This window comes from Ricinus communis, chromosome 7, assembly GCF_019578655.1.
Source record: "Ricinus communis isolate WT05 ecotype wild-type chromosome 7, ASM1957865v1, whole genome shotgun sequence".
Taxonomy (NCBI): Eukaryota; Viridiplantae; Streptophyta; class Magnoliopsida; order Malpighiales; family Euphorbiaceae; genus Ricinus; species Ricinus communis.
In genome coordinates, this window is record NC_063262.1 from 1,018,663 (window position 1) to 1,044,626 (window position 25,964).

A 25,964-nucleotide genomic window follows, 5' to 3' on the forward strand; every position below is an offset into this window, starting at 1 on the left:
TCCCTCATGTTAATTGCCATCTATTTGGGTGTTTAGTATTGTGTGAAGTTACTGAAAAATGCTATAAAGTTTGCTCAATTTTGTATTTTTATTATTTTTTTAAATATAAAATTTTATTTTTTTTAGATGAAAAAAAATAAAGTGGTGTATTTTTTTCCTAATTTAAATGAAAAATATTTTTATTTTAAATTAAAATAAATTTCAAGTTTAATATAGACTCACATAAATATAAAAATATCATTCTAAGTTAATAAATATGACATCTGAGTACTTTGACCAACTTAAAATTCATTAAACTAACAGACGACTAACGGATTGCGATGAACAACATACAAAAAAAAAGGATGAAAATATATATTTTAAAAAACTAGAGGATATAAGTACATATTATGTCGAATTTCAGAGGAGCATTTGTAATTACCCCTTCAATAAAAATGATATTTAGCCTCCGTTTGTTTCACAAAAAATATTTATTTAAAAAATCTTTTTCAAATTTTTCTGTGTTTGAGATGCCTAAGAAAATAAATCAAAAGGAGGAAAATAATTTCCTTCTTTTAAAAGGGAAAAACATTTTCCTCCATTGCTCTTTCTTTCCACCTTTTACCTTTGTTCTCAACTCTCCCCAATGATTTTCAACATTACAGTCAAATATAGAAAAATAAACTATTTCCCAAAAAGAATTTCTCACAAAATATTTTCCAAAAATAAATTATTTCTCATAAAACAAACGGAGCCTAGGCTGAATATTTTTTTTTTTCTTTCGATATTTAATAAGTGATGCATGTATAACTATTCAATGCTAATAAAATATATGTTACTCATTTATTACATATAATTTACCTAAGATGCCCCATTGCCTACTGCAGGTTGATAGGTTTGTCCAACATGGTATGCTATTGCACAAGTAGGTAAGCCAACGGTAATCCTATTTCTTGCCTCCAGCTCAGTTACTAGATCCAGCAGCCCGGACCCGACACCCACATCTTTGATGCATGAACGAGCATGCTTGAAACAGTTTAAAAATGGCTATTTTGTGTCTTTGTACTCGTGTGGAGTCTGATTGTTGTGAATAACGCTTCGTCTATTTGGTAAAAATCACTTGGAGGCAGCATTGGTTAAGCAAAAGTGGCTCCCAGTGGAAGACATGTGAGACCCAATTCAAACTTTTTCCTTTGCTATAAGAGTTCTGTCAATGTATCATCATTGGTGATTCCTTCATGCTTTTCTTCTGGCCAGTGGGCACTTTTCTTTTTCTAATTTTCTTCTTTTAGTACAATTCTTTTTCTAAATTGCGCAATTTATGCAAACTTACTGTGTGCATCTACACATGTGCCGCAGTACAATCCATGTTCTCTGTTAATAAGAACATGTATTATGGGCGGACACAAGAGTTTTATATTTAAAATTGGCAAAAACCATAACTGGACCCTAAAATTGCAGGATTTTTAGATCTAGCACTTCCTATTAAAAACAGTATAATGAAACCTTCTACTTGTTTTTGTTGGTGTCATGAGTCCTTAAGTAAACAATCTTAATAAAATAACTATTTTTGTAGTTAACGCTGTTAAATAAAATAATAAAATAATATTTTCATTTATAATAAAACGATTCATGTAATTAAAAGAAAATGTTAGCCTAAAAAGAGACATTTAGGTATCAAAGCTTAGGATTGTTTCTCAAAATTAGTTAGAAAATGAAAGTTCTTGAGTAGAATTAATAACTTTATTCTCAAAATTACACAATGGTATTTGAATCATAAAGCACAATAACATCTCAAATGCAAACTCATAGCATATACAAAATGAGCATTAGTAGTTCAACGGATCTTCTGAACTCGAAAGATGAGAAATTGATTCAAACTGATAATAGCGAGAACTGAGAATAATAAAGATATAAAAGTTTTAGGCTCCTCCTCAAATGCAAGTAATGTTTACTGGCAGTAAATTATTGATAGAACTTTATGATTAAATTTTATTCTTGTTGTTGTAGTATTTTTTATTGATGATGAAACAAAGTTAATTGCAACTTCTAAAGGATGAGTTTTATGTTGAGATAAAGATAAAAAAAAATGGAGTTGCTAAGCAAAAATAAATCTAACATAAAACAGATTTGCAAATTGGTAAGGGGATTAGAGATTGGATTATTTTTAACTTTTACAAATGTTATCTTATTATTTAATGAAGTCATTCGCACGACTTTATATAGGAAAAAATAGACACAAGGTAACGATTGTTTATTTAGGAGCCTCATGCTATCAAAAAGAACAATTGGAGGGTCTAATTATATAATTTCAAACATAAAGGGCCTAAATCCAAAAACCGTAACTTATTAAGGGGCTCAACTTTGGTTTTTGCCATTAGAACAAGCAATCTTTTGTCAAACTTGAAATTTCAAGATGAAGCTCACGCCAATTTCAAGGCACTTTCTTGGTGATGATTCTTCTATTGTATTTTCCATTTCTTAAGACTTAAGGTTCCCATACGAAATTAACAATGTCACTGTCGATTTTCAATCTCAATATAATAATTCAATGCATATTTATTTGACAGATAAATTGCGAGTGATCTAATAATTATATTTATTAACAAACGTAATTTGTATTTTTATCAGTTATTTATTTATTTAATTATTTTTAATTTATATATTAATTAAAGTTATTTTTATTTGTTATATATAATGAAATGACTATTTTAGATTCAGTTGTATATTCCTTAACCATCGAATTTTTTAAGAATAAAAAAATATTAATTATATATATTATCTTAAAAAGGAATATTATATACATAAGTGGAGTATAGGATTTTCCAGTGGATCTGGACCACGGAATAAAATTTAATAATACAAAGAGATGGGCAGAGAAACCAACAACTTGAGGGTCCGCATGGCGAGGATTCAAATTTTGAGAGGTTCCATTTGGATAAAAAAGAAACACCGCGTTTTTGACTAAAACGGCAAATCCGCAACAGCAGAAAGCAGCGCCAAACGGAAGTGGGCCAGCCTGGATATATTCAGGTTTTTAAATAATACTACTAAAATCTTTTATATATATTATATATATATTTAAAGAAAAAAAGGGCTTTATTTTTTGTTCTACGAACGCAGACAGACAGACAGGAACGTTCTCTTTTCAGATCCGTTTTAATTTATATTTTATTTTTGAAACTTAAGCATAGAGGACGCATTCAAACTTCGGAAAGCGAAATTTGAAAATGTCAGTTTTCTCTGATGCTGAAATTTGGCATCCGCTTCTCTTTTGGTCCTCTAAAAACTATTTTTATTTGCTTTGCTCATTTTTATACTGGTCTCTTCTTTTTATTCTAACCAAAATAATTTAAATAAAAATCACCTTATTTTTTAAAGATTAATATCAGTATAAAGATGTACCTTTAATAATAATAATAGTGTTTGTACATAATTTATGAGCCTGTCTGTGATTTTCTGATTATTAGGTAGGCTTAGTCCGTCAATAACAGCAGCATAAAACGCTATCTATCAGATGGACACGAAGACGTCCGCTTTGCTCTTTTTGGCTTTGTAAAAGAAATAAATAGATACAATCAGTATCTAAATTGATTTTACATAAAATCTTGTTCTTATTTTCCCTTCTTTTCTTTTTGCCCAAAATTAGACATATAGCTATACCGTTTCTCTCTCTCTCTCTTTAAACTTAAATCCACCGGCAGCTCGTGTTCCCCACGCGCCGCTGCCCCTCATGTAATGTCAACTCTACGCCACCGCACACGTCCAGGCCCCAACCGGCCAGAACAGCCGCCGGAAGAGGAGGCATACAACATAATCCCTGTCCACAATCTCTTAGCCGACCACCCGTCCCTCCGTTATCCGGAAGTACGCGCCGCCGCAGCAGCTCTCCGCACCGTCGGAAACCTTCGGAAGCCACCTTATGCACAATGGCATCCTTCAATGGATCTTTTAGACTGGTTAGCTTTGTTCTTTGGTTTTCAAAACGACAACGTTCGTAACCAAAGAGAACATTTAGTACTTCACCTAGCAAACGCTCAGATGCGTTTAACACCACCTCCTGATAACATCGATACACTGGACTCCACCGTTTTGCGTAGATTTCGGAGAAAGTTACTAAAAAATTACACCAATTGGTGTTCCTATCTTAACAAGAAATCCAACATCTGGATCTCTGACCGGTCAAACAGTGATCAGCGGCGTGAGTTGTTGTATATTTCGCTTTATTTATTAATTTGGGGAGAGTCAGCGAATTTAAGGTTTATGCCTGAATGTATTTGCTATATATTTCATAATATGGCTATGGAATTGAACAAGATATTGGAAGATTATATTGATGAGAATACAGGTCAGCCTGTGATGCCTTCAATTTCTGGTGAGAATGCGTTTCTGAATTGTGTTGTTAAGCCCATTTATGAGACCATTAAAGCTGAAGTTGAGAGTAGTAGGAATGGAACTGCACCGCATAGTGCCTGGAGAAATTATGATGATTTGAATGAGTACTTTTGGACTAAAAGATGTTTTGAGAAGTTGAAGTGGCCTATTGATATTGGGAGTAACTTTTTTGTGATTTCTAGCAGGCAAAAGCATGTTGGGAAGACAGGGTTTGTTGAACAGAGATCATTTTGGAATTTGTTTAGGAGTTTTGACAGGCTATGGGTTATGTTGATATTATTTTTACAAGCGGCCATTATTGTTGCTTGGGAACAGAAGGAGTATCCATGGCAGGCATTGGAAGAGAGGGAAGTTCAGGTTCGGGTTTTGACTGTTTTCTTTACTTGGAGTGGGTTAAGGTTTTTGCAGTCTTTGCTTGATGCAGGAATGCAATATAGTTTAGTTTCCAGGGAGACTATGGGACTCGGGGTCAGAATGGTGCTAAAAACTGTTGTTGCTGCTGGGTGGATTATTGTGTTTGGGGTTCTTTATGGGAGGATTTGGAGTCAAAGGGATCGTGATAGGGGTTGGTCTACTGAGGCTAATAGGAGGGTAGTGAATTTTCTTGAGGCATGTTTTGTGTTTGTGTTGCCTGAGTTGTTGGCTGTTGCTCTCTTTATTATCCCATGGATTAGGAATTTTCTTGAGAATACAAATTGGAGGATTTTTTACTTATTGTCGTGGTGGTTTCAGAGTAGGAGTTTTGTGGGTCGTGGGTTGAGGGAGGGGCTTGTTGATAATATCAAGTATACTTTGTTCTGGGTTGTGGTTTTAGCTACAAAATTTGCTTTCAGTTACTTTCTGCAGATTAAACCGATGATTAAGCCGTCGATAGTGTTGCTGGACTTTAAGGATGTAAAATATGAATGGCATGAGTTTTTTGCAAACAGCAACAGGTTTGCAGTAGGGTTGCTGTGGCTTCCTGTGGTGTTCATTTACTTGATGGACTTGCAGATATGGTATGCCATTTATTCCTCTTTTGTGGGTGCAGCAGTGGGATTATTTGCCCATTTGGGTGAAATCCGAAACATCCAACAATTGAGATTGAGATTTCAGTTCTTTGCAAGTGCAATTCAGTTTAATCTCATGCCAGAAGAACAGCTGTTAAATGCAAGAGGGACTTTGAAGAGCAAGTTCAAAGATGCAATTCATCGGTTGAAATTGAGGTATGGGCTTGGCCGACCATATAAGAAGCTGGAGTCCAACCAGGTTGAGGCAAACAAGTTCTCTTTGATCTGGAATGAAATTATAATGACTTTTAGAGAAGAGGATATTATCTCTGACCGGGAGCTTGAGTTGTTGGAACTACCGCAAAATTCTTGGAATGTGAGAGTTGTTCGCTGGCCATGTTTTCTACTCTGCAATGAGCTGCTACTTGCTCTTAGCCAGGCGAAAGAGTTGGTAGATGCTCCTGACAAGTGGCTCTGGTACAAGATATGCAAGAATGAGTACAGGCGCTGTGCTGTGATAGAAGCCTATGACAGCGTCAAGCACTTGCTGCTTGAGATCCTTAAGGTCAACACTGAAGAGCACTCAATTATCACCGTTTTGTTTCAGGAAATTGATCACTCACTGCAGATTGAGAAGTTTACCAAGACTTTCAACATGATTTCTCTGCCTCATTTTCATACAAGGTTGATTAAACTTGCTGAGCTGTTGAATAAACCTAAGAAAGATATTGGTCAGGTGGTGAACACCTTACAGGCTCTGTATGAGATTGCTGTTCGGGATTTTTTTAAAGAGAAGAGGACCACAGAACAATTAAGGGAGGATGGTTTGGCTCCTCGTGATCCTGCTGCCATGGCTGGTCTGCTTTTTCAGAATGCAGTTGAATTACCTGATGCCAGTAATGAAACCTTCTATCGGCAGGTTCGGCGTTTGCACACGATTCTCATCTCTAGGGATTCAATGCATAATATTCCTAAAAATCTGGAGGCCAGACGTAGAATTGCATTTTTTAGTAATTCCCTATTTATGAACATGCCCCATGCTCCCCAAGTTGAGAAAATGATGGCTTTTAGTGTCCTGACCCCTTACTACAATGAAGAAGTGCTGTACAGCAGAGAGCAACTTCGAACAGAGAATGAAGATGGGATTTCCATTTTATACTATTTGCAAACAATTTATGATGATGAATGGAAGAACTTTATAGAAAGGATACGCAGAGAAGGAATGGTGAAGGATCATGAATTGTGGACAGAAAGGTTGAGAGATCTTAGGCTCTGGGCATCTTACAGAGGCCAGACATTGGCCCGTACTGTAAGGGGAATGATGTACTATTACCGTGCTCTCAAGATGCTGGCTTTTCTTGATTCTGCCTCAGAGATGGACATCAGGGATGGTTCGCGTGAGCTTGGTTCAATGAGGCGAGATGGTGGTTTGGATAGCTTCAAATCTGAAAGGTCTCCTCCTTCCAAGAGTTTAAGTAGAAATAGTAGTTCAGTGAGTTTGTTGTTTAAAGGCCATGAATATGGTACTGCTTTGATGAAATACACTTATGTGGTTGCTTGCCAGATATATGGGTCTCAAAAGGCAAAGAAGGATCCCCGTGCTGAGGAGATTCTGTATTTGATGAAAAGTAATGAGGCCCTTCGAGTTGCTTATGTCGATGAGGTGAACACAGGAAGAGATGAGACGGAATATTACTCTGTGCTTGTAAAGTATGATCAGCAGTCGGAGAGGGAAGTTGAGATCTATAGGGTGAAGTTGCCAGGTCCTTTGAAACTTGGAGAGGGTAAGCCAGAGAATCAAAACCACGCTTTCATCTTTACTCGTGGTGATGCAGTGCAGACTATTGATATGAACCAGGACAATTACTTTGAAGAAGCACTCAAAATGAGAAACCTTTTGGAAGAATACAGGCTCTATTATGGAATTCGGAAGCCGACTATCTTGGGAGTCAGGGAACACATATTTACTGGTTCTGTCTCATCACTGGCATGGTTTATGTCGGCCCAGGAAACAAGTTTTGTCACCTTGGGACAGCGTGTTTTGGCAAATCCTCTGAAAGTTAGAATGCATTATGGCCATCCAGATGTCTTTGACAGGTTTTGGTTCTTAACTCGTGGCGGCATCAGCAAGGCTTCCAGGGTGATTAACATTAGTGAAGATATTTTTGCTGGCTTTAACTGCACTTTGCGAGGGGGCAATGTCACTCACCATGAATACATCCAAGTTGGCAAGGGAAGGGATGTTGGATTGAATCAAGTTTCCATGTTTGAAGCAAAGGTTGCCAGTGGAAATGGCGAGCAGATTCTTAGCAGAGATGTCTACAGATTGGGCCATAGGCTGGATTTCTTTCGGATGTTATCATTCTTTTATACCACTGTTGGATTCTATTTTAATACAATGATGGTCATTCTGACAGTCTATGCATTTCTATGGGGCCGTCTTTATTTTGCTCTTAGTGGAGTTGAGGCTTCTGCCATGGCTAATAACAACAGTAACAATAAGGCACTTGGTGCTATTCTGAATCAGCAGTTCATTATCCAGCTAGGCCTCTTCACTGCTCTTCCAATGATAGTAGAGAATTCTCTTGAGCATGGGTTCCTCCAAGCTATCTGGGATTTCTTGACAATGCAACTTCAGCTCTCATCTGTTTTTTATACTTTCTCCATGGGAACCAAGACTCACTTCTTTGGTCGAACTATCCTTCATGGTGGTGCAAAGTATCGGGCAACTGGGCGTGGCTTTGTTGTGGAGCACAAGAGTTTTGCAGAGAATTATAGGCTTTATGCTCGTAGCCATTTTGTTAAGGCAATTGAGCTTGGGCTGATACTTACGGTTTATGCCTCACACAGCACTGTGGCTAAGTCTACATTTGTTTACATAGCTTTGACAATAACTAGTTGGTTCCTGGTTGTGTCGTGGATAATGGCTCCATTTGTTTTCAATCCATCTGGCTTTGATTGGTTGAAAACTGTTTATGACTTTGATGATTTTATGAACTGGATTTGGTACAAAGGTGGTGTGTTTGATAAAGCAGAGCAGAGCTGGGAAAGATGGTGGCATGAGGAGCAAGATCATTTGCGGACAACTGGGCTTTGGGGAAAGTTACTGGAGATAGTTTTGGACCTTCGCTTCTTCTTTTTCCAATATGGGATTGTCTACCAGCTAGGAATTGCTGATAATAGTACTAGCATTGCTGTTTACTTGCTGTCTTGGATTTATGTTGTTGTTGCTTTCGGTTTATATTGGATAATAGCATATGCTAGGGACAAGTACTCGGCCAGAGAACACATCTATTATCGCCTTGTCCAGTTTCTTGTTATTGTACTGACAATAGTTGTTATAGTAGCCTTGCTTGAGTTCACGGCTTTTAGATTTGTGGATTTATTCACCAGTTTGTTGGCTTTTGTCCCCACTGGATGGGGCATGTTATTGATTGCCCAAGTACTCCGCCCCTTTCTGCAGTCCACTTCGATTTGGGGCGCAGTGGTGTCTGTGGCTCGGCTCTATGACATCATGTTAGGAGTGATAGTTATGGCTCCTGTGGCATTTCTATCATGGATGCCTGGGTTCCAAGCAATGCAGACGAGGATTCTATTCAATGAAGCATTCAGTAGGGGGCTCAGAATCTTTCAGATTATTACGGGAAAAAAGTCCTAGGTTGACTAATGATTAGAGGTAATTCTCACTCACTGAATTTGCTTCTTAGGGAGGAATTTATTTGTTCTTTTTTTTTTTTCAGATTCTCTGCATGGTCTCACAAAAGAGTTAAGAATTTTATTCTGTTACTGAAAATTGCTAATGGAATCAAGTTTTGCATATAATGGTGTCTGCATCTTGTCATTTATGATTGAAGAGTAGTACTTTATTAAACTCTTTGACCATGTTCTCATTATATAGGTTTTTTGTGTCATTTTTACATGTTTATCCTCCTTTTGACCTGATATTTGCATGATGTTTAGCCCTTACTATTCCATTTTGTTGACAAGCTTGTATGATAATCATTTGTACTCCATGCTTTCTGAACTGGTCATACCACCAGTTGCTATCCTTGCTTTCCACTATAAATGAGTTTCCAATTGTCTGAAAATCTCGCATGCTTATGAAAAGTTGAAAACCATTGCACCACTTGCAGTGTGCTTACTAATGTAATTACATTTTTTGCCAGTCTTGCGACCCTTAGGAGATGTTGCTTTGTGCAATGGTATAGATTGCAGGAGTAGGACTATCTCCTTTTTCTCCCTCTTGGGAGCTGCTTCAGCAAAACCATGATGGGGACATGAGATCTAGATATTGTTTTAAACCCCACATTTAATAGTTTCCTGCATGGTTACTAGGTGTACAAGTTTGTCAAAAGGCTATTGATTTGTACTTTCCTTTTCATATGTAAAGATGAATTGTCGATCAGTTACATGCCTGCTGAGTCCCCATCCGCCTTGATCATATATCTTAATAATGAGTTATTTTAAATTTGATATTATCAATCTGTTCAAGCTCAATGATGTTACAGTGCTAATAACCTTAAGTTTTCATGTTAAAGATCTTATGTGTTTTTTTTTTTTTCTTGGCAGTTGCTAAAATAAAAGATCATTTTTATTTTCTCCTTATTTTTAACCTGAATGACAACTGAATTCCTTAAATATGTATCTTGATAATCCTATAATTGACTCGTTACTAAGAAGATCAAGTAATATTATGTTGCAGTTCTGAAGTCAAGATGCGATGTAAGAAAATGATGCAAATGAATCAAAAGTGGATGCTCTTTTCCAAGTCTTGTCTTGGAGTCTGACATTGGTGGCCACCTAACTCGGTAAAGATATTTCAGTCAGAGGAGAGAAAATTTGTATTTGGTTTGTTCATTGCAGGGATTCATCCTGCATCGCTGTTTGTAATTATCGAGATATCTCATGCTCCCATTGATGTTTATTTTTGGGGGAGCCTTTTTGGTTTTATTTGCTTTAACAATTCCCACATTTCTGAAAGTACAGCACTTCACACTGTGTTTATACTAGTCTTGAGACTGATAGAGTATTTGTTATTCTTTTCGCTAGATGAGTAGCTAACTAGCTATATAGCTTGTTCAATTTCTTGTATTGTCTACTGGTCTGCAACACTGATTATCTATATACAATGATTTTTTTCCTCCCTTGATCTCTTGTTTGTTTTCTTTCCTCTGTCAGTGTGAGGAGTCTATATCCTGAAGCACCCAGAAAACCTGAGGCAGAGAAGCTAATTTCGTAATGGTCAACATGGGGCCATACGGGATTGGTTTGGTGGTTATCTGAATTAAGTTCATCTTTATCTGAAATAATATCTTTTAGCAACTAGCAAGAATAGCACAACACAAATGTTTGGTCAAATATTTGGACCAGCTACCTAGTTCTTGTCCAATTGCCGACACCATTCTTTTGTATCAGATACTCCCTCTGTAACTTATACAAAATACTGGACTCTTTTTAATTAATATTATTATTTTGCCATTTTCTCTTTTTAAAATATCTTTTTATTAAAATTTTGATAAAAACTGTAATATTGATATTCTTGACGATTCAAGTAAAATGAGCCACCAGTATTTTAACCAAAAAAAACCTCAGCAGGAAGAATATATATTTGTGGTGTTCAAACTCAACCCTTTTTAAATTATTTTTTTAATATTTTTGAATCTCCTTATGAGAATGCAATTTTTATTAGCCTAATAATAGTAGCTTACACAGTATAACTCCATAATATGAGTAATTTTGTATTCTTATACCAAATTATTGTATCATTTAATGTAACATCATAAGAGTAATAGATGTTAATTTTTTAAATATTACTTGTATCATTAAATAATATATTATTGATAAAAGATTATGATAAATAAATATAATTTCAGGTTAATATATATATAATAGAATGTGTATTTCATATTGATTGGGAATATAGCAGTGTGAAAAGATAGTGAGAAAAAGACAGCATACAGCAGAATTAAGCAGCAAAACAAATGTGCATATCCATACATCTCTCCTTATGCGCTGGCCTAAGCAACTAAATACAGCGGGCCCGCCATTGACTTGAGAAATTTGCATATCCCATTCACCGCCACGTGTTACGCCGATCTCGCATAAACCATTAAAAAAAAAAACTTAAACTGTTATCTACTCCACACACCAGCTTCTGATTACACTGTGTAACAGACACTCGCGCTACTCTGATCACACTACCATCTCTCCACGATCTGTATTTATTTATTAACAATATTATTAATTGAAATTATATTAAATTTAATGGCTTCTCTGTATTTGTCATTTTGTACATAAAAGAAAGAGAGAAAGAAAGAAAGAAGAAGAGTGAGAGTTAGTGGTGCCGAGAACCATGGTGAAGCAGCCTCTATTAGGAGAAACAAGCAGTGGCGACCGCAGTTTTAGTGATACAGATCGAACGGCAACGTTCAATCGCCGTTCTGATGCCATCACTCGCGGTTCTCCTTATCAGAAAGCAGCTGCTCTTGTCGATCTGGTCAGTCACCTTTTAATGCGATTGTTGACTTTGTAATTCTATAATAATGCCATATGATTTGGAAGTGTAACTAACTAATTTTATGGCAGGCTGAGGATGGAGTTGGTTTACCTGAGCAAATTCTAGATCAGTCAAGTTTCGAACGTGATGCAAAGTTTTATTTTATTTATATTCAGTTTGATTTTCTTTGGACGCTCAATTACTTTGCAATCATAGTCCTCAATTTCTTGGAGGTTAGTTATATATATATATATATATATGCATTTAGCTTTTGGTTATTTATGCAAAGTTTAATAAAAAAGCTTTTAATTTAATGAATTTAATTTGATTGCAGAAACCTTTATGGTGTTCGAATAATCAATCTGGACATCCTTGCACAGATAGGGAATACTTCTATCTTGGACAGTTGCCTTACTTAACGACCGCAGAGTCTCTTATTTATGAGGTTTTGCTATAGTTATATCAATATATGCCTTGGTGATTGCGATATTTCTGTTTTTTCTTTTCTTGGTCATGCTGCATTTGCTTAACTTTGGACGTGAGTGATGTAACTTTAGACTTTTAGAGAACGTAACATGTTACATAATAAAAGTTGGATGAGTTAAATGTTTTATTGTTTTCATATGCCTGTGACTGCTGCAAATTTACAAATACAAGTACAAAGGCATGCGATTAGTGAATTATAAGATTTGTAGGACAGTCCTTAGTTGATGTAATGATGTGCTTGTGGCAAAAGAGAAAAAGAAAAATAGAATAATGTGTATGATATGCTATTATGGTTTAGTAGTAGTATTTGCCTAAAACTTGTAATATTTTTCGTGTTTGTTTTTATCTAATGGCGTTTAGATTTCTGTGGAACATTATTGACAATGAAGGTCCTCTAGATTTCTTCAAATGTTACAGTTCTTAGATGAATAGTTTGTAATTTCTTGATATTTTGATTAGCATCTGAGACTATGATTTACTGCTAAAAATTTCTTAAAATTATTACCTTTCCTGGATGCAGAAAGGCATTAAATATATATGGGCTTGATACTCTTTCATGCAATGATTCATTCAGGACTAAACATTGTGAAGCATTATTGTTGGTAGAAATTATTGAGCACTCCCTCTTCAGATATGGTCCTCTGTAATTTACATGGTTTGTGTTTTCTTCTGCAGGGAATAACTCTCGTCATACTCATAGCTCATATTTTCTTTCCAATTTCATATGAAGGATCCCGTATTTTTTGGAGAAATCCTTTGAATCTGTTGAAGGTACTTGGCTATAGTTTCTTTTCAAGAAGATATTTTCTGATTGTTGCTTTTTTTAGTTTGTTAGATAGAATTCCCTTATGGATAATGTACATGCTTAGTTAACATGACTATATACTTTACAGTCTTCTAACATATTACTATCATAATGCTGCTTCTGCATATAATTTAAAAACATTTACTTCCTTTTGCATTCTGCTGTTAAGATCAAGGCTGTTTTGGTCTTTTAAGCAACCTGACCAATTGTATATGTATGCACTTATATATTAACCACTCTTCTATCTTACTTGTGCAGCTTTGCAGTATATAGCACTAACTATCTCTGCTTCCTGTAAATTGGAATCTCAGCAAATTCACTCATTTAAAATTATAGGAGTAGTCTGGATTTTTCTGGATATCTTTAAAATATAATCTTTCAACTCCATTTTGCCATTTGGTCAACATAGTACTTCTGCAAATAGTTGATTGTTGTTTCTGGGTTCACTGCCAGAACCAGATTGTGAAGATGATACACTTGCTCAAATTGAAATCTATAGTTGTCTACTGTATGCATCAAAGTCGATCTCTGAATTCCATGTGATGTTATTGAATAAATTATTTCAAATGAGTATGAATGCCCTCATGTTTCTTACCTCCTCCCTCCGAACTTGTGTGACAATATTTCATCTTGATTTTTTAACTGTATAGGTCTCTGTTTTACTATGTTTTTTATATTAGTTGATAGCTTAAATGTTAAAATCTCATTATGTTTCACCACATGCTTTCTATTTTTTCTCATCTTAATTACTTTTGTTGGGGCGCTTTGAATTTCAGGTGATTTGCCTGTCACTTTTGATAGCTGATTTGCTGGTTTATACTCTCTATTTGTCTCCTATGGCGCTTGATTACCTTCCTGTTAGGATTGCTCCATATATCAGAGTTGTCCTTTTTATCTTATACATCAGGTATCACTTGATGATAATGTTATGTGCTCATTTTTAACTCATTTATGTTATTTCTAGTGCCTGGTGCATCACCTTGTACTTCAAAATTTAAAATTCAAACGGATAACCTGTTGGCTAGTTTGAAGTCATGAATATATTTTGTGTTTTTCTTTAATCAAAGGAGTAAGTTCATCGTACCTTCCATAGTATTCTATAACTTATAGATAAAGGCATCTCTTAGTTAAGGTTTCATCAAGTTATACCTTTTCTTTTAATCTTATCGTAGCGAACGTGTCTTTGATTAGCTTAACACCGTCTAATAATTTAAGCTTCTTGATTTGGTGCGGGTTTCGTTTGTCTGTCATGATCTCAGGGACTTGCAGAAGGGCATAGTCATCCTGACTGGAATGCTTGGAACATACTTAAATGTCTTGGTTTGTTCATTATCCTATCACCTTAATATTTATATTATTCTTGCCAGATCTGTAACTAGTCTTAGTTTGTAACTATCATACTTCTCAGATTGCCTTTAGAATATTCATTTCATTGTACATCTTACTTACATTTCACTTCAATTATATTTTGAATCTGGTACTCTCTTGGCTGTATAAGTACATATTGCACAATTTTCATTTCTTTCATTGCTTATTGCTGTCTGATTCCTGGAATTGCAGGCTCTATGGCTATTATTTCTTCTGTTTTCCAGTTGGTTAGCGTATGTGATGTTTGAAGATACCCAACAGGGAAAAGTAGTTTTTACTTCATACGGTAAAACATTGTACGAGATGTTTGTTTTATTTACAACATCCAACAATCCAGATGTATGGATACCAGCATACAAGTAAGCATGCTTTATTTTAAACTTCTTAATTCAATTGACCTGTTGCCTAATCCAAACAGATTATAAAATATGAGCACAACTGCAATGAGGATGTTAATTGTGTGTATTAGTGCATAGAAAGAGACAGAAACTGGGGGATTCATGTAAAGCAATTGACTAGTTGGAAAATTATGACATTGTTCTGCTTTGCTACTTATGAGGGCTTTTTTTCAAGGCCATCTTGGATGTTTTGAGGCAACCCAAACTCAAAAATCTGAAGGCTAGACCTTTTAAATCACTGGAGCTACAGAATATTGTGCATCAGATCGTTATAACAGAGCACAGTCTAATAAGAATTGATATAAACTGAGTTCCACGTGATGGTTTCTTTTTCTCTGGTGATAATTGGTATTGCTTCAACTTGGAACAATATGCCGTAAGATATGATGCAAACTATGTTCTGATGATAACATACTTACATAAAAGAAGCTCTACCTAATACTATGTCTTATTAGTTAGAAATGAGATTCCTTAATGTTCTGCACGTATAATATGTTACATCAGCTTACATATAACTATAAGCCGAATAGTGAGTTATTATTCTTTGTTGATGTATCTCTAAATACTATAGAGATCTACACTTTGTTTGGAGTAATGGCAGCTACATTATGGTCTTATAATGATTAATGCTTTTCTTGTATTTTCCTGTTTTGCTTATTCATATGGTAGAAGGCATGTTCTTATCTTTTCGATTCTATATGTTAACCAATGTAACTGGAGATGGTAACTAAATAGATGCATTTGAAGAACTAGACTGCACTGTTTAACATCTTACTTCACTTTTCAGGGCTTCACGGTGGTATTGCCTGTTTTTTGTTCTTTACGTGCTACTTGGGGTATACTTTGTCACCAACTTGATCCTTGCTGTTGTATATGACAGCTTCAAAGGCCAGGTATAGTTGTAAGTGTGAATTTTACGATATGCAACTAACTATGCATTTGGCCTTCATTTACTTTTCAGCGTTTGATGCTGTTTCCCCCAAGTATCAGACTAAGAGACTAATAAAGCTCATAGGCTTATTTTGGCGTTTCTAAGAGTAAACAGAAATGTAAATGCTTAAATCTTCCTTTTGTTTTAGCTTGCAAAACAAGTTTCTGAGGCAGACAGCATGAGGAAAAGAATGTTGGTGAAAGCCTTCAACCTCATTGATAAGTATGTAAGTGCGTCATCACTTTGTTTTTAGATCTTTTCTTAGCCTGTTGCTTTTTCTTTCAATTCACAAGCTTCATGGCATGACTTTGCTTTAAAGCTGTGGTGTGCACAGCATAAAACATCAAATATGCTTCGGCTTGTTCCATCAAAGAACTTGGGTATGTAATTGACAGATCTGATGTGATTGCATGTGCTAGACATAGTGTCTATGCGTGTTTGATGTGCATAATAGACTGAGTGGTATATTCCAGCACTATCATATACCGAAGTGAGAACTTATAGTTTTGCTTTTCTTTCTGAGAAAATGATAATTTTATACTTTGATGGCATCATTTTTAGTTTTGTAAAGTTGCACACCAGTTTTAATTTTGAAAAAATCGAAACATAGTATAGATTTTTCCTTTTCTTGCTAAATAATTTCTCACTTTCATTGCAGTTATTTTATTGGTGGTTGCAAATTTGTTAACTGGATTGAACTTTTTTGCACTACAGAATGTGGGATATCTTAATAAGGAGCAATCTATTCATTTGTTTCAAGAGTTGAACAGATACAGGTATTGTTACTATCTGCAATACACTTCTAGAGCATGCCCCAAAATCTGAATCTAGGTTTTGTAGGATGTGTTAAGGACCCTAACCTGTTTTACATGATGCCTGAGAATGGAGGAGAACATACCCATGAACTGTACAGGAGCCTTGATAGGAGAGATACCAAAAGCACTAGGCAGTCTCTTATTTTCTTTCTCAATCATTTTGTAACTTCTAATGAAAGATTGGTGGGTCATGACAAGATATTACCCATCATGTAATACTGGAATCTAGGACTGAAATCATGAATATATGATTCTCAGATATTTGGCTGGCATTTTTTATGTTATTTTTGAAGCCGTTCTGTATTTAATGGTTCTTAGTATAGTTTTTCTTTTATAATGATATTTATTTGCATTAAAACTGAACTTCTTATATAATTGTTTAGGACTCTGCCAAAAATATCAGGAGAAGAATTTGAGCTGATATTCAATGAGCTGGATGATATTCGTGATTTCAGGGTACATTTTTTCCTTTTGATCTTTTTGTTTTTCTTTTTTCTGTTGATGATGTTCTCAATTACATGTGCTGATGATGTTATCTAAAGTGAAAAGAAAATGATGTAGTGAACTATCATCATAATATAATATGTACACATCATTAAAGGTTTTAAGTTTGTGAAGTACCTGAGGGGGGCAGTATGTAGTGAAATTCAATAATTCATTATGTGCATGAGAATAGTTTTGAAAACTGAGTAGTGTGCAGGTGTGCTGGTGGACGTGGGTGGCATTGTCTGTGCATGCACATAAAACTTGTTCGACTTTTGTTTTAGATTAAATAAATAACTGCACTTCATCTTTGTTTCTGCTTCAAGGAAGATTGTGTGCCGGACTACAAGATTCGATTCCAAGTACCCTACTAGTTTAAATTATTCCATGTGAACTGTGATTGCTGGTTCATCACCAGTGAAATGATGCAAACATTTATATGCATTCTGGCTGGCAACTAACTCTTTGAAATGTCGAATTGGTATTTATGAGAAAGATGTAACTTGCTTATCATGTATTTGTTGCTCATCTTCCTATGGTCGTTTGTGGATTATCCTTTTCTCGGATGCAGATCGATTTGGATGAATTTGCTGACTTATGCAATGCAATTGCCGTACGATTCCAAAAGGAGGATGTTGTAAGTTATTCTGAACCCCAAGTCTGAAGGAAACCTCATAGATTCTTAAGTTATTATCTTTTAAATTGCATCTTTGACATTGTGTTTTCTGGTTGCAGCCATCTTGCTTTGAGTATTGTCCATCAATCTATCATTCTGCATTCTCTGAGAATTTGAAAGTGTTCGTGAGGAGCCCCAAATTTGGTTATATTATATCCTTCGTTCTTGTTGTGAATCTGATTGCTGTTATCATTGAAACAACGGTATGACAAGAACTTAACAGAGCAGTGTTTGCCTTTTCATAATCAGTATACCAGGTTAAATATGTTAGAGATTGACTTCTAGGTGTTTGAATTTCTACTGAGACTTCCTTGGTTGTTGAATCTAATTTTACATGTTTAGCACTGTACTTGTGTTTTACTTGAGAATAATCTGAGCTCTGGTGCCATCTTGCCAAACTCATGAACTCGTATAAAACTAAATTCAGTCATTTGATTTTCAGCTGAAATGCAGTCTAAAAGAATTGAATTGTTATATCAGTGTCTCTGTTCACTCCCTCTGCACTTCCCTTCCTCCTGGTGGTCCCATGAGATGGAGTATAGGAAAAACAAGAAAGGTTATAGTGTTTCCTCGAACTGTATGGAGAGTAGGAATTAAGATCGGATGGAGTTTTGTCAAGGAGAAATTTAATGATATTGGGAGAGTGAACTGGCCATTTTTGAGCAAATGCATTCCTTTTTGGCTGAGGCCAGAACCAGTTGTTATGACCCTAGGTCAAAGACCAGTAAATGCAACACAAGCAGTTGCAGGGGAAAGTAAGAGATAAAGGAGAAGAGATTGGGGAAGGGAAAAGAAAGAAGATAGAGTAGGGGATAGAGAATAGGGAGATAGAGAGAAAAATTAAAAGAGAGGAATATGAATAATTATTAGTTGTATCTCTATTACAACAATTGTTTATTATTTATATTAACTAGTAAAAGCAATACTTATACAAGCAAACGGCATATACAAGTTCAAAGCTATAAGCCCAATACAGAGTATTCCTGATCATGAAACACTTAATCCCCATTCTTGATACCAGTTTGTTGTCAGAACAGCATATATATGAACTAATGATGCTATATCTTAAATGATATGCATCACTTGATCAGATTAAGCAAGCAGTTAATGACAGAGATAAACAATTTGAACTCTCAAAGATGATTCCAAGGCACTTTTACAGATGAACTTTAGCAAGCTATATCTAATAGAAGACTTAGTCCAAGATCTGGGATTGAATTGTAATAAGAAGCTTTAGGATCAATAAGATACATCCTAGAATTACTGCTTTTACATAACTGACGAGTAACTAAAGAAGCCTAGTAAAGCCTTTACCAAGCATATGCTCACAAATGGAAAATGTTTTCTTGCTCATTTGAAATGATGGACATTTAATGCTTATTTCCTTTTTTTTTTCAACTTTGAACATCTAAAGGCTGACTTGTATTGCTAACCATAAATATGTACTTGTTTGCAGCTTGATATTGAAAATAATTCTGGTCAAAAAGTGTGGCAAGAGGTAGAATTTGTTTTTGGTAAGGACTTGTTAACTCATTTACTCTTCCAATATGTTTTCTTCTCCCTCAAGCATATACTGTTTATACAATGCTATACTCAATGTGATGCTCGTAAACTTCTTGAGACGAGGATGAGCTCATAATAAGCCACCTTTGCGTAATGAAGATAAGCTTTGATTGCTGCTTTTTGCATTCCAGTCTTGAAGATGGATTTTCATCACTGTTATCTAAAATATTTATGAACTCCAGTCATGACTGTTATAGAAATATGAGGTGGAAGTCGGAACTGGTATATCCAGGGTTAACTGCCTGTTATTTCACAAAATTCGTAAATTAGTTGATAATTAGAAAATTGTAAGTAAGGAATTATTTTGATTTAATTATTAGTTATGAAATTCATGTTTTTCTTGTTATTATCGCTATATAGGAAATTTAGAATTTAGTATTACTTGGGAATTCTATTCTGGTTAGAATGTTTGAACTTATCTTTCTATTATTATTATTATTGTCTTATTCAGTATTTTGTTAGCTTTTTCTGAATTAGTATTGATATAAAATTTTCCTAGTATGGGATTTCCAATCCTAATAGTGTTAGGAATATATTTAATTTCGACATAGACCCATATAAACTAGCTATGTTATTAGGTTATACCTTATGAAGTCAGTTTTCAATAATTAAAGATTATTGTTCTCTTAAGCTTCGTGCTTTCCCTTTAGCTGTGTGCTTGGATTTGTGTTTGTGCATATTGTAGTTCCTTAGTGGTTCCACGTCATAATTCTATCTTGGGATTTTATAATGGTTCATGTTATACTTCATGGCTGCTTGTTGTCCATCAGGGTGGATCTACGTTCTGGAAATGGCGCTCAAAATATACGCTTTTGGATTTGAGAACTATTGGAGAGATGGTCAAAACCGCTTTGATTTTGTGATCACTTGGGTAATAGGTAAATTCTTTGCATAATCATTTCCAAAAAATAATTCACTTTTCTCCTTTAATGGATAATGGAATGTACATAGTGCTCCTCATGTTACTTGTTTCCTGTGATTATACCACTGCCACTTTCAGTAAAGCTATTTCAACATTTTGTATGTCCTGTAGAATTGTTTGCACAAAGAAAGAGTTAGCTTAAATCATTTTCTATTCTCTCACATCTAATGGAATGAATTTATGACCACAAATTGGCAACACATTACCATGGTCTAATTTCTGTGTTTTCAGTTATTGGAGAAACTATAACATTTGCATCCCCTAATGGACTGGCTTTCTTTTCAAATGGTGAATGGTATATTCTTAATCTTCTATATCTATTTTTTCTAAATTGTACTCGTTCTACTTTACTAGTTCTTTTCAATGAATGTTTTCTGAATTTTTTTAATTTGAGAATGTTAATGAATGAGTATGATTGTTAGGGTACCTTGTTGTCTTTTATTTACCTGAATTCTGTTGAACAAATTGCTCATGCAACAAAGTAGATTCTTAACTGAAACCTTCTGTCCCTGAGTGATGAAGTCCTAGGTTTTTAAGGGCAAGTCTCTGATTAGCCTACACTATCCAAAGTCTGGAATTTATCAAGAAGGCAATGTAGGACAGTGCTGGGGTTTTGGAATCTCTAGAACTGCACAGGAAGGCATACTGTTGGTGAATTGCATTATATCTGGGGAATGTCTACTGCCTCCTGAACACTTCTAACTAGTTACCTGTTAACTGGGCATAAAACAATAACTTAAGTTTCTATAAAATCAACCAGTTATCTTTTGTAAAGTTTGAAGTTGGAACCAAGTTATTGGTGTTTCTGCAAGCTTAATGAAATAATGCTAAATAATTGCAAGCTATTGTGCATGTGAACTGAGTTTGCTTGCCATTATATCTGCTGATAGGATGTAAGTGCCTAGTTGTTCATGCCCAGAGGATTAGCTCAAGTTCAGGAAGTCACAGAAGCCTGCCTTGTGATCAAGAGGATTGCACACGCATGCGCACACACACACACAGACACACACACACGAATGTACTTCGTCTATTCATTGTGTTGATATTTGATGATATGCTTCTATCATTGTGCTCATCCAATGAAAGGTGATTTTGCATTTCAACGTTTTCACTCTACCATTATTTTGTCATCTCAAGCCCATGAATGATAGTTTTCTAACAAGAATTTTTAAGTTTGATTATATACAAATATTGATTCTGCATTTACAATGGATCTTCAATTCTTGTCTCTTGTTTACAGGATTCGTTACCTCCTCTTGGCAAGAATGCTGCGATTAATAAGGTTGTTGATGCATGTCCGAAGTTATCGAGCTTTTGTTGCCACATTCTTAACCCTTATACCCAGTTTGATGCCATATCTGGGCACAATATTTTGTGTCCTATGTATATATTGCTCTCTTGGAGAACAGGTACATTGGGTGCATTCTTTACTTGTTTATATATTAAATCAATTAAATTATATTCTCTTTTTCACAGGATTGCTTTCATTGCCTATTTATGTGCCCCAGTAACAGAAAAATTGGAGTGCATATTATCTTTGTAGCATTTATATCCGTTTATCTTAGTTTTAGTGTGAAATTTAGTGCTGACTTCCTCTTTCCCCAAAGCTGGTCCTTAGTCTTATCAACAGGCGACATTTTAGTACAGTTTAATAATAAAACTGTTTGGATCTAATTCTGTATATTATTCATTTTATATGGTCCTAGCCGAAACTTTTGTCTTCTCTCTTGGCTCTTTGGTTGATCACTGGTGAAATGCAATTATCATTTGTTGAAATGCCATGTCTTTAGGACACCAGGCTGTATTTCATTCACCCTTGTTGTTATCCCTTTATTTGCACTTATATTAGTCCTTGCTCATTTGCAATTGTAGATCTTCGGTGGAATTGTCAATGCTGGGAACTCCAATCTGCTGGGCACAGATCTTGCTGATTCAGAGTATCCTTTATCTTAATGAAATCACTGATTTCTTTCCCAATGCACCTGTAATATACACACTGGTACTAGACATAGCCTCTAATCTTCCTTTAGATTGCCAAAGTATGTATGAGGGTAATGTACCAGTAATTCCCTGTGATCATGATATACAGAATCAGGTAAAGCTTTCCTTGCTGCCTCTGAAATTGGTTGTACCTACTGATAAAGTCTTATTATTAGGGAAACTATTAATTCCTCAAAAATCAGTTTCCTTGACAACCTAAGTTATTTACTTTTCAATTTTAATGACTATCCCAATGGAATGGTTACTCTTTTTAATTTGCTGGTGATGGGGAATTGGCAAATCTGGATGCAGGTAACATTCGTAACCTATGATCTTCTATATCTTGTCTGTTTCTGTTTCACTGTCATTGTCACAATTTTGTGTATGGTGAGAACCTGCATATTCCAATATTTCTTTTTCACTATCAGAAAAATAACATTCCCTAATATTGCATGTTTCTGCATACTGTGCACTTAACTTTGGAGCTGCTTTGTTTTTGCCCTGATGGCAATATTTGGTACCCTCAGAATAGAAATATAGATAAGCAACGGATTCATCAGATACTCTTGGAAATGGTTTTAAATTTGATCTTCCAACCTAAAGCCAGCAAAATGAATGAGAACCTACCCAGCATAATCTAATTTTCCCAGAACCAATTAGGCAATATCTTCAATGAAACACTCAATCCAAATTCCTTCATTGCATTGAGTGGATTTCCCATCACTTTATTTCATAATTTAGTCCTAATATATTTTACATCAAAACACGAGACTGAAACACGAATAGAGAATGCGTTAAAGAATAGCAAATGTTGGAACAAATTGGTGGTCTATTAATGCCAATGTGGGATCCATCACACTGCTGTCTTTTCAAGGTTTAAGATAACAAGTCCATTCAAGATATGCATCATAGAGTTTCCACAACTCTAGTTGCATGTCTTGACCAACATATGTTGCATGCTTGGCATATTTAACAACTTAGGTATTGTTTACCTGTTTTAGCATCAAACAAAGAGAATATATCTTTACCTGTTTCAACTTTCTTACTTCTTTATTTTGTAATTACTGGAAGCTTAATTGATTTGTATGGTACCATTCCAGAGCTACAAGGATTTGACTGGAAGTTCTTGGACCCTTGCATATTTCATCAGCTTCTACCTTATAACTGTTCTATTGCTTTTGAATTTGGTAAGTCTTAATTTGTACTGCAAAAGTAGTTCAATGTCTTTCATCATTCAAGTCATTCAAAAGAAAATTATATAACATGAAGGCTTTCCTCAGATATATATGACTAATGTAAATCTGAATACAGCTCTACTCTTTTGTTTAATACTGGCAGAGAAATTAATAGAATTAGTGTGTAACATGTCAAGGCTTTGTATTTATCCACATACCATTAGTATTTATCCATGCTAATTTTCCTTTTCTGAATTACTTGCAGAAATACATAGTTTTGGTACTCTTTAAGGCTTTTCTTAGTGTGAAACAACTGCTGATCCCAATGTATTTCAGGTTGTTGCATTTGTCTTGGAAGCATTCTTTGCTGAAATGGAACTTGAGACACCAGAGCAAAGTGACGATAAGGTGTGTACCTGTTGTATATTTGTTTTAAGAAAGAATATTCAAGTTCCATCTTTCTTTCTTTTTTTTTTTGTCTATCTGGTGGCCTAGTACATGTGCTTATTAAAAATAATTTTGGATTAATTATTTTAAGTGAACATTCACTAATTAGATTCAAATTTCTGAATGCCTGTCAAATGACCTGAAGAAAAAGTTATAATATTTTGAGCTTCAAATGCTTCCCGATAGTTGATCCCTGGCTGGAATTTTAAAGTTTGTAGAATTCGAAAAGTTATCAGTCAGTTCCCAATTTTCATAGTCCATTCCATTTTGAAGGAGATACGTGGTCACTATACCTAATCTCACAAGTAATGATCTTTGGCAGTCATAAGGAGCAGGCAATTAAGGACTCGTAAACTATTCAACTCATAGGAAGTGTTCACTATCCATCCTTAGGATAGCACAGCTTATCTACAATAAGATTTTGAATATTTGCGGAACTAGATTGTGGAGATGAAAGCCACTGACCTACTAGACCAAGTTGACATTGCTTTCTATAATGCTCATTACTCTTACCTGATTTACTATTCTGCCTTTGTGGGTTTTACTGAATCTACATTTTATCTTTTTGCCGTCCCAATCTAGGATGCAAGAGGTGCAAAGCCACGGCGCTTTGGGTACGTACCCTAGCTACCCTGACTGGATATAAAAGTCAAATTTTTTTAATTTACTGTCAATCTAGATATTAAGCATTAAAGAATACTCTGAACTATTGTTTTGGTTGGTGCAGCACAAAAACTCGTAGTCAAAGAGTTGATATTCTTCTCCATCATATGTTGAGCTCAGAGCTGGATCAAAATCGTTCCGAACCATAAGTCTTTTTGATCTATATTTCTGGTAGGTGAATTAAATGATCCATTGTATATTGTTTTGTGTTGTTGAGAATCTGAAATTAGTGATAGGTAAGCATTATAATGTGATGCATTTATGAATTGCTGGTTTGCATTAATTGTGCGTCGCTGTTATTGCAGTTTTTGGCTGCTTAGCTGAGTTAATCCCATTTAACTAGGGAGAGACTGAAAGAAGTGAAGAGAACTTCAATTTTCTCGCTTGCTTTGGGACCTGGAGCTGGTGTATTCATTAGAAATTGATTGAAACAGCTCTTTCCAGAAAAAGACAGCAGTCACTGTTGAATCAGCATGAAACGCATAACCTCAGGTCTATTCTGTTTTGCGAGTATAATAGTATGCATATTTAAATCCTGAAGCAATTCTATTTACCTCTGCCTAATCTGGAAACCTGTTATTTAAACAGTACGTACATTTCCAAAAGATATTTGATGTTTTCTGGATTTCTAGACAAAGAATGAATCAATGTGTCATGTGTGTATGTACTTTTTTGTTAATTATTTGTATATTGAATTTTTCTTTCCCTTCCTGAAGTGGATTAAATTGTGTTTGTGATTTGATAAACAGTAAACTGAAGCATATTTTTCGCCTGGTTTAGTTCAAATCATATATGAACTTTTCATCACTACCCTCGCCTTCCACTGTCCACTTCTCCGCCGTCTATCATCGCCCAAACACCACTCAATTACCATAAACAAACCAGCCAATTAGGAAACCAAGCTTCTAATAGGATGTTATTAAATAATTAGTAAAAGAAGAAAATACTTCCAAGTGTTGAAAAATTCATCGTCCCATTTTTTTATTGAAATCGAAATGCTAGTGGATGCCAGAGATTAAACTGCATTACAAATTCCGAAATCTATAAACAAAGAATTGAGCAAACGCAACCACAGCTCGCTGCCCAACAATCCGAGTTTCTTTTCTTCTTCTATTCCTGCAAAACGTTTATTCATATTTCTGGAGCCAATAAAATAAATACTCATATTTTTAGTTTGTTTTTAAAAATGATTTATGATGATAATTTTTAAAATTTTACAATAGAAGAATAATGTAAAAAGTCCGCTGCAGTTATTAAGAATAATAATAATTACAAATTAATAAAAATAATTTATACTAAAATTAATAATACGACTATTAAAACTTTCATATTTGTACATCGTTTTATATATTTTTCATCTAATTGTAATAAATCTTTCAGTGATTGATTAGTT

General features: G+C 35.0%; 2 protein-coding genes and 1 non-coding gene across 5 annotated transcripts; all 3 read left to right on the forward strand.

Annotated features, from left to right (window-relative positions):
• The first annotated feature begins 3,289 nt into the window (after positions 1-3,289).
• LOC8262063 (callose synthase 12) lies at positions 3,290-10,857 on the forward strand. 3 transcript variants are annotated; one of them, XR_001535144.3, is made up of 3 exons: positions 3,294-9,039; positions 10,066-10,171; positions 10,542-10,857. XR_001535144.3 is itself a non-coding variant. In XM_048376371.1 (2 exons), exon 1 carries the CDS (start codon positions 3,718-3,720, stop codon positions 9,019-9,021), a length of 5,304 nt encoding a protein of 1,767 aa, XP_048232328.1. In that variant the 5' UTR covers positions 3,290-3,717; the 3' UTR covers positions 9,022-9,039; positions 9,530-9,845. The 3 variants fall into 3 exon arrangements, 2 of the variants coding, with proteins under 2 accessions (XP_048232328.1, XP_002517915.1); XM_048376371.1 differs by lacking the exons at positions 10,066-10,171; positions 10,542-10,857 and adding an exon at positions 9,530-9,845 and having other exon boundaries at positions 3,290-9,039; XM_002517869.4 differs by lacking the exon at positions 10,542-10,857 and having other exon boundaries at positions 10,066-10,507.
• Positions 6,671-6,751, forward strand: LOC112534668. The gene has a single exon (XR_003078957.1). It is a non-coding gene; the product is annotated as a small nucleolar RNA J33 (small nucleolar RNA).
• Positions 10,858-11,497: 640 nt separating the features above from the next.
• On the forward strand, positions 11,498-25,282 carry LOC8262062 (two pore calcium channel protein 1). The gene is made up of 24 exons (XM_015718505.2): positions 11,498-11,859; positions 11,949-12,092; positions 12,194-12,304; positions 13,021-13,116; positions 13,927-14,057; positions 14,410-14,470; positions 14,711-14,877; positions 15,704-15,809; positions 15,996-16,073; positions 16,562-16,623; positions 17,046-17,118; positions 17,717-17,782; positions 17,881-18,024; positions 19,278-19,335; positions 20,155-20,262; positions 20,538-20,601; positions 21,547-21,715; positions 22,179-22,243; positions 22,508-22,598; positions 23,387-23,473; positions 23,798-23,869; positions 24,491-24,522; positions 24,636-24,742; positions 24,877-25,282. The coding sequence occupies exons 1-23, from the start codon at positions 11,716-11,718 to the stop codon at positions 24,718-24,720; spliced, it is 2,214 nt and encodes a 737-aa protein (XP_015573991.1). The 5' UTR covers positions 11,498-11,715; the 3' UTR covers positions 24,721-24,742; positions 24,877-25,282.
• Positions 25,283-25,964: the final 682 nt, after the last annotated feature.

Excerpts from the sequence above, each read along its gene's own strand:
- LOC8262063 (XM_048376371.1), top strand. The coding sequence starts at position 3,718 with ATGTCAACTCTACGCCACCGCACACGTCCAGGCCCCAACCGGCCAGAA.
- LOC8262062 (XM_015718505.2), top strand. The coding sequence starts at position 11,716 with ATGGTGAAGCAGCCTCTATTAGGAGAAACAAGCAGTGGCGACCGCAGT. Across the intron at positions 22,244-22,507 it reads ACAGATCTTGCTGATTCAGA|TTATTTACTTTTCAATTTTA; the intron begins GTATCCTTTATC and ends TGACAACCTAAG. Across the intron at positions 23,870-24,490 it reads CAGAGCAAAGTGACGATAAG|GATGCAAGAGGTGCAAAGCC; the intron begins GTGTGTACCTGT and ends GTCCCAATCTAG.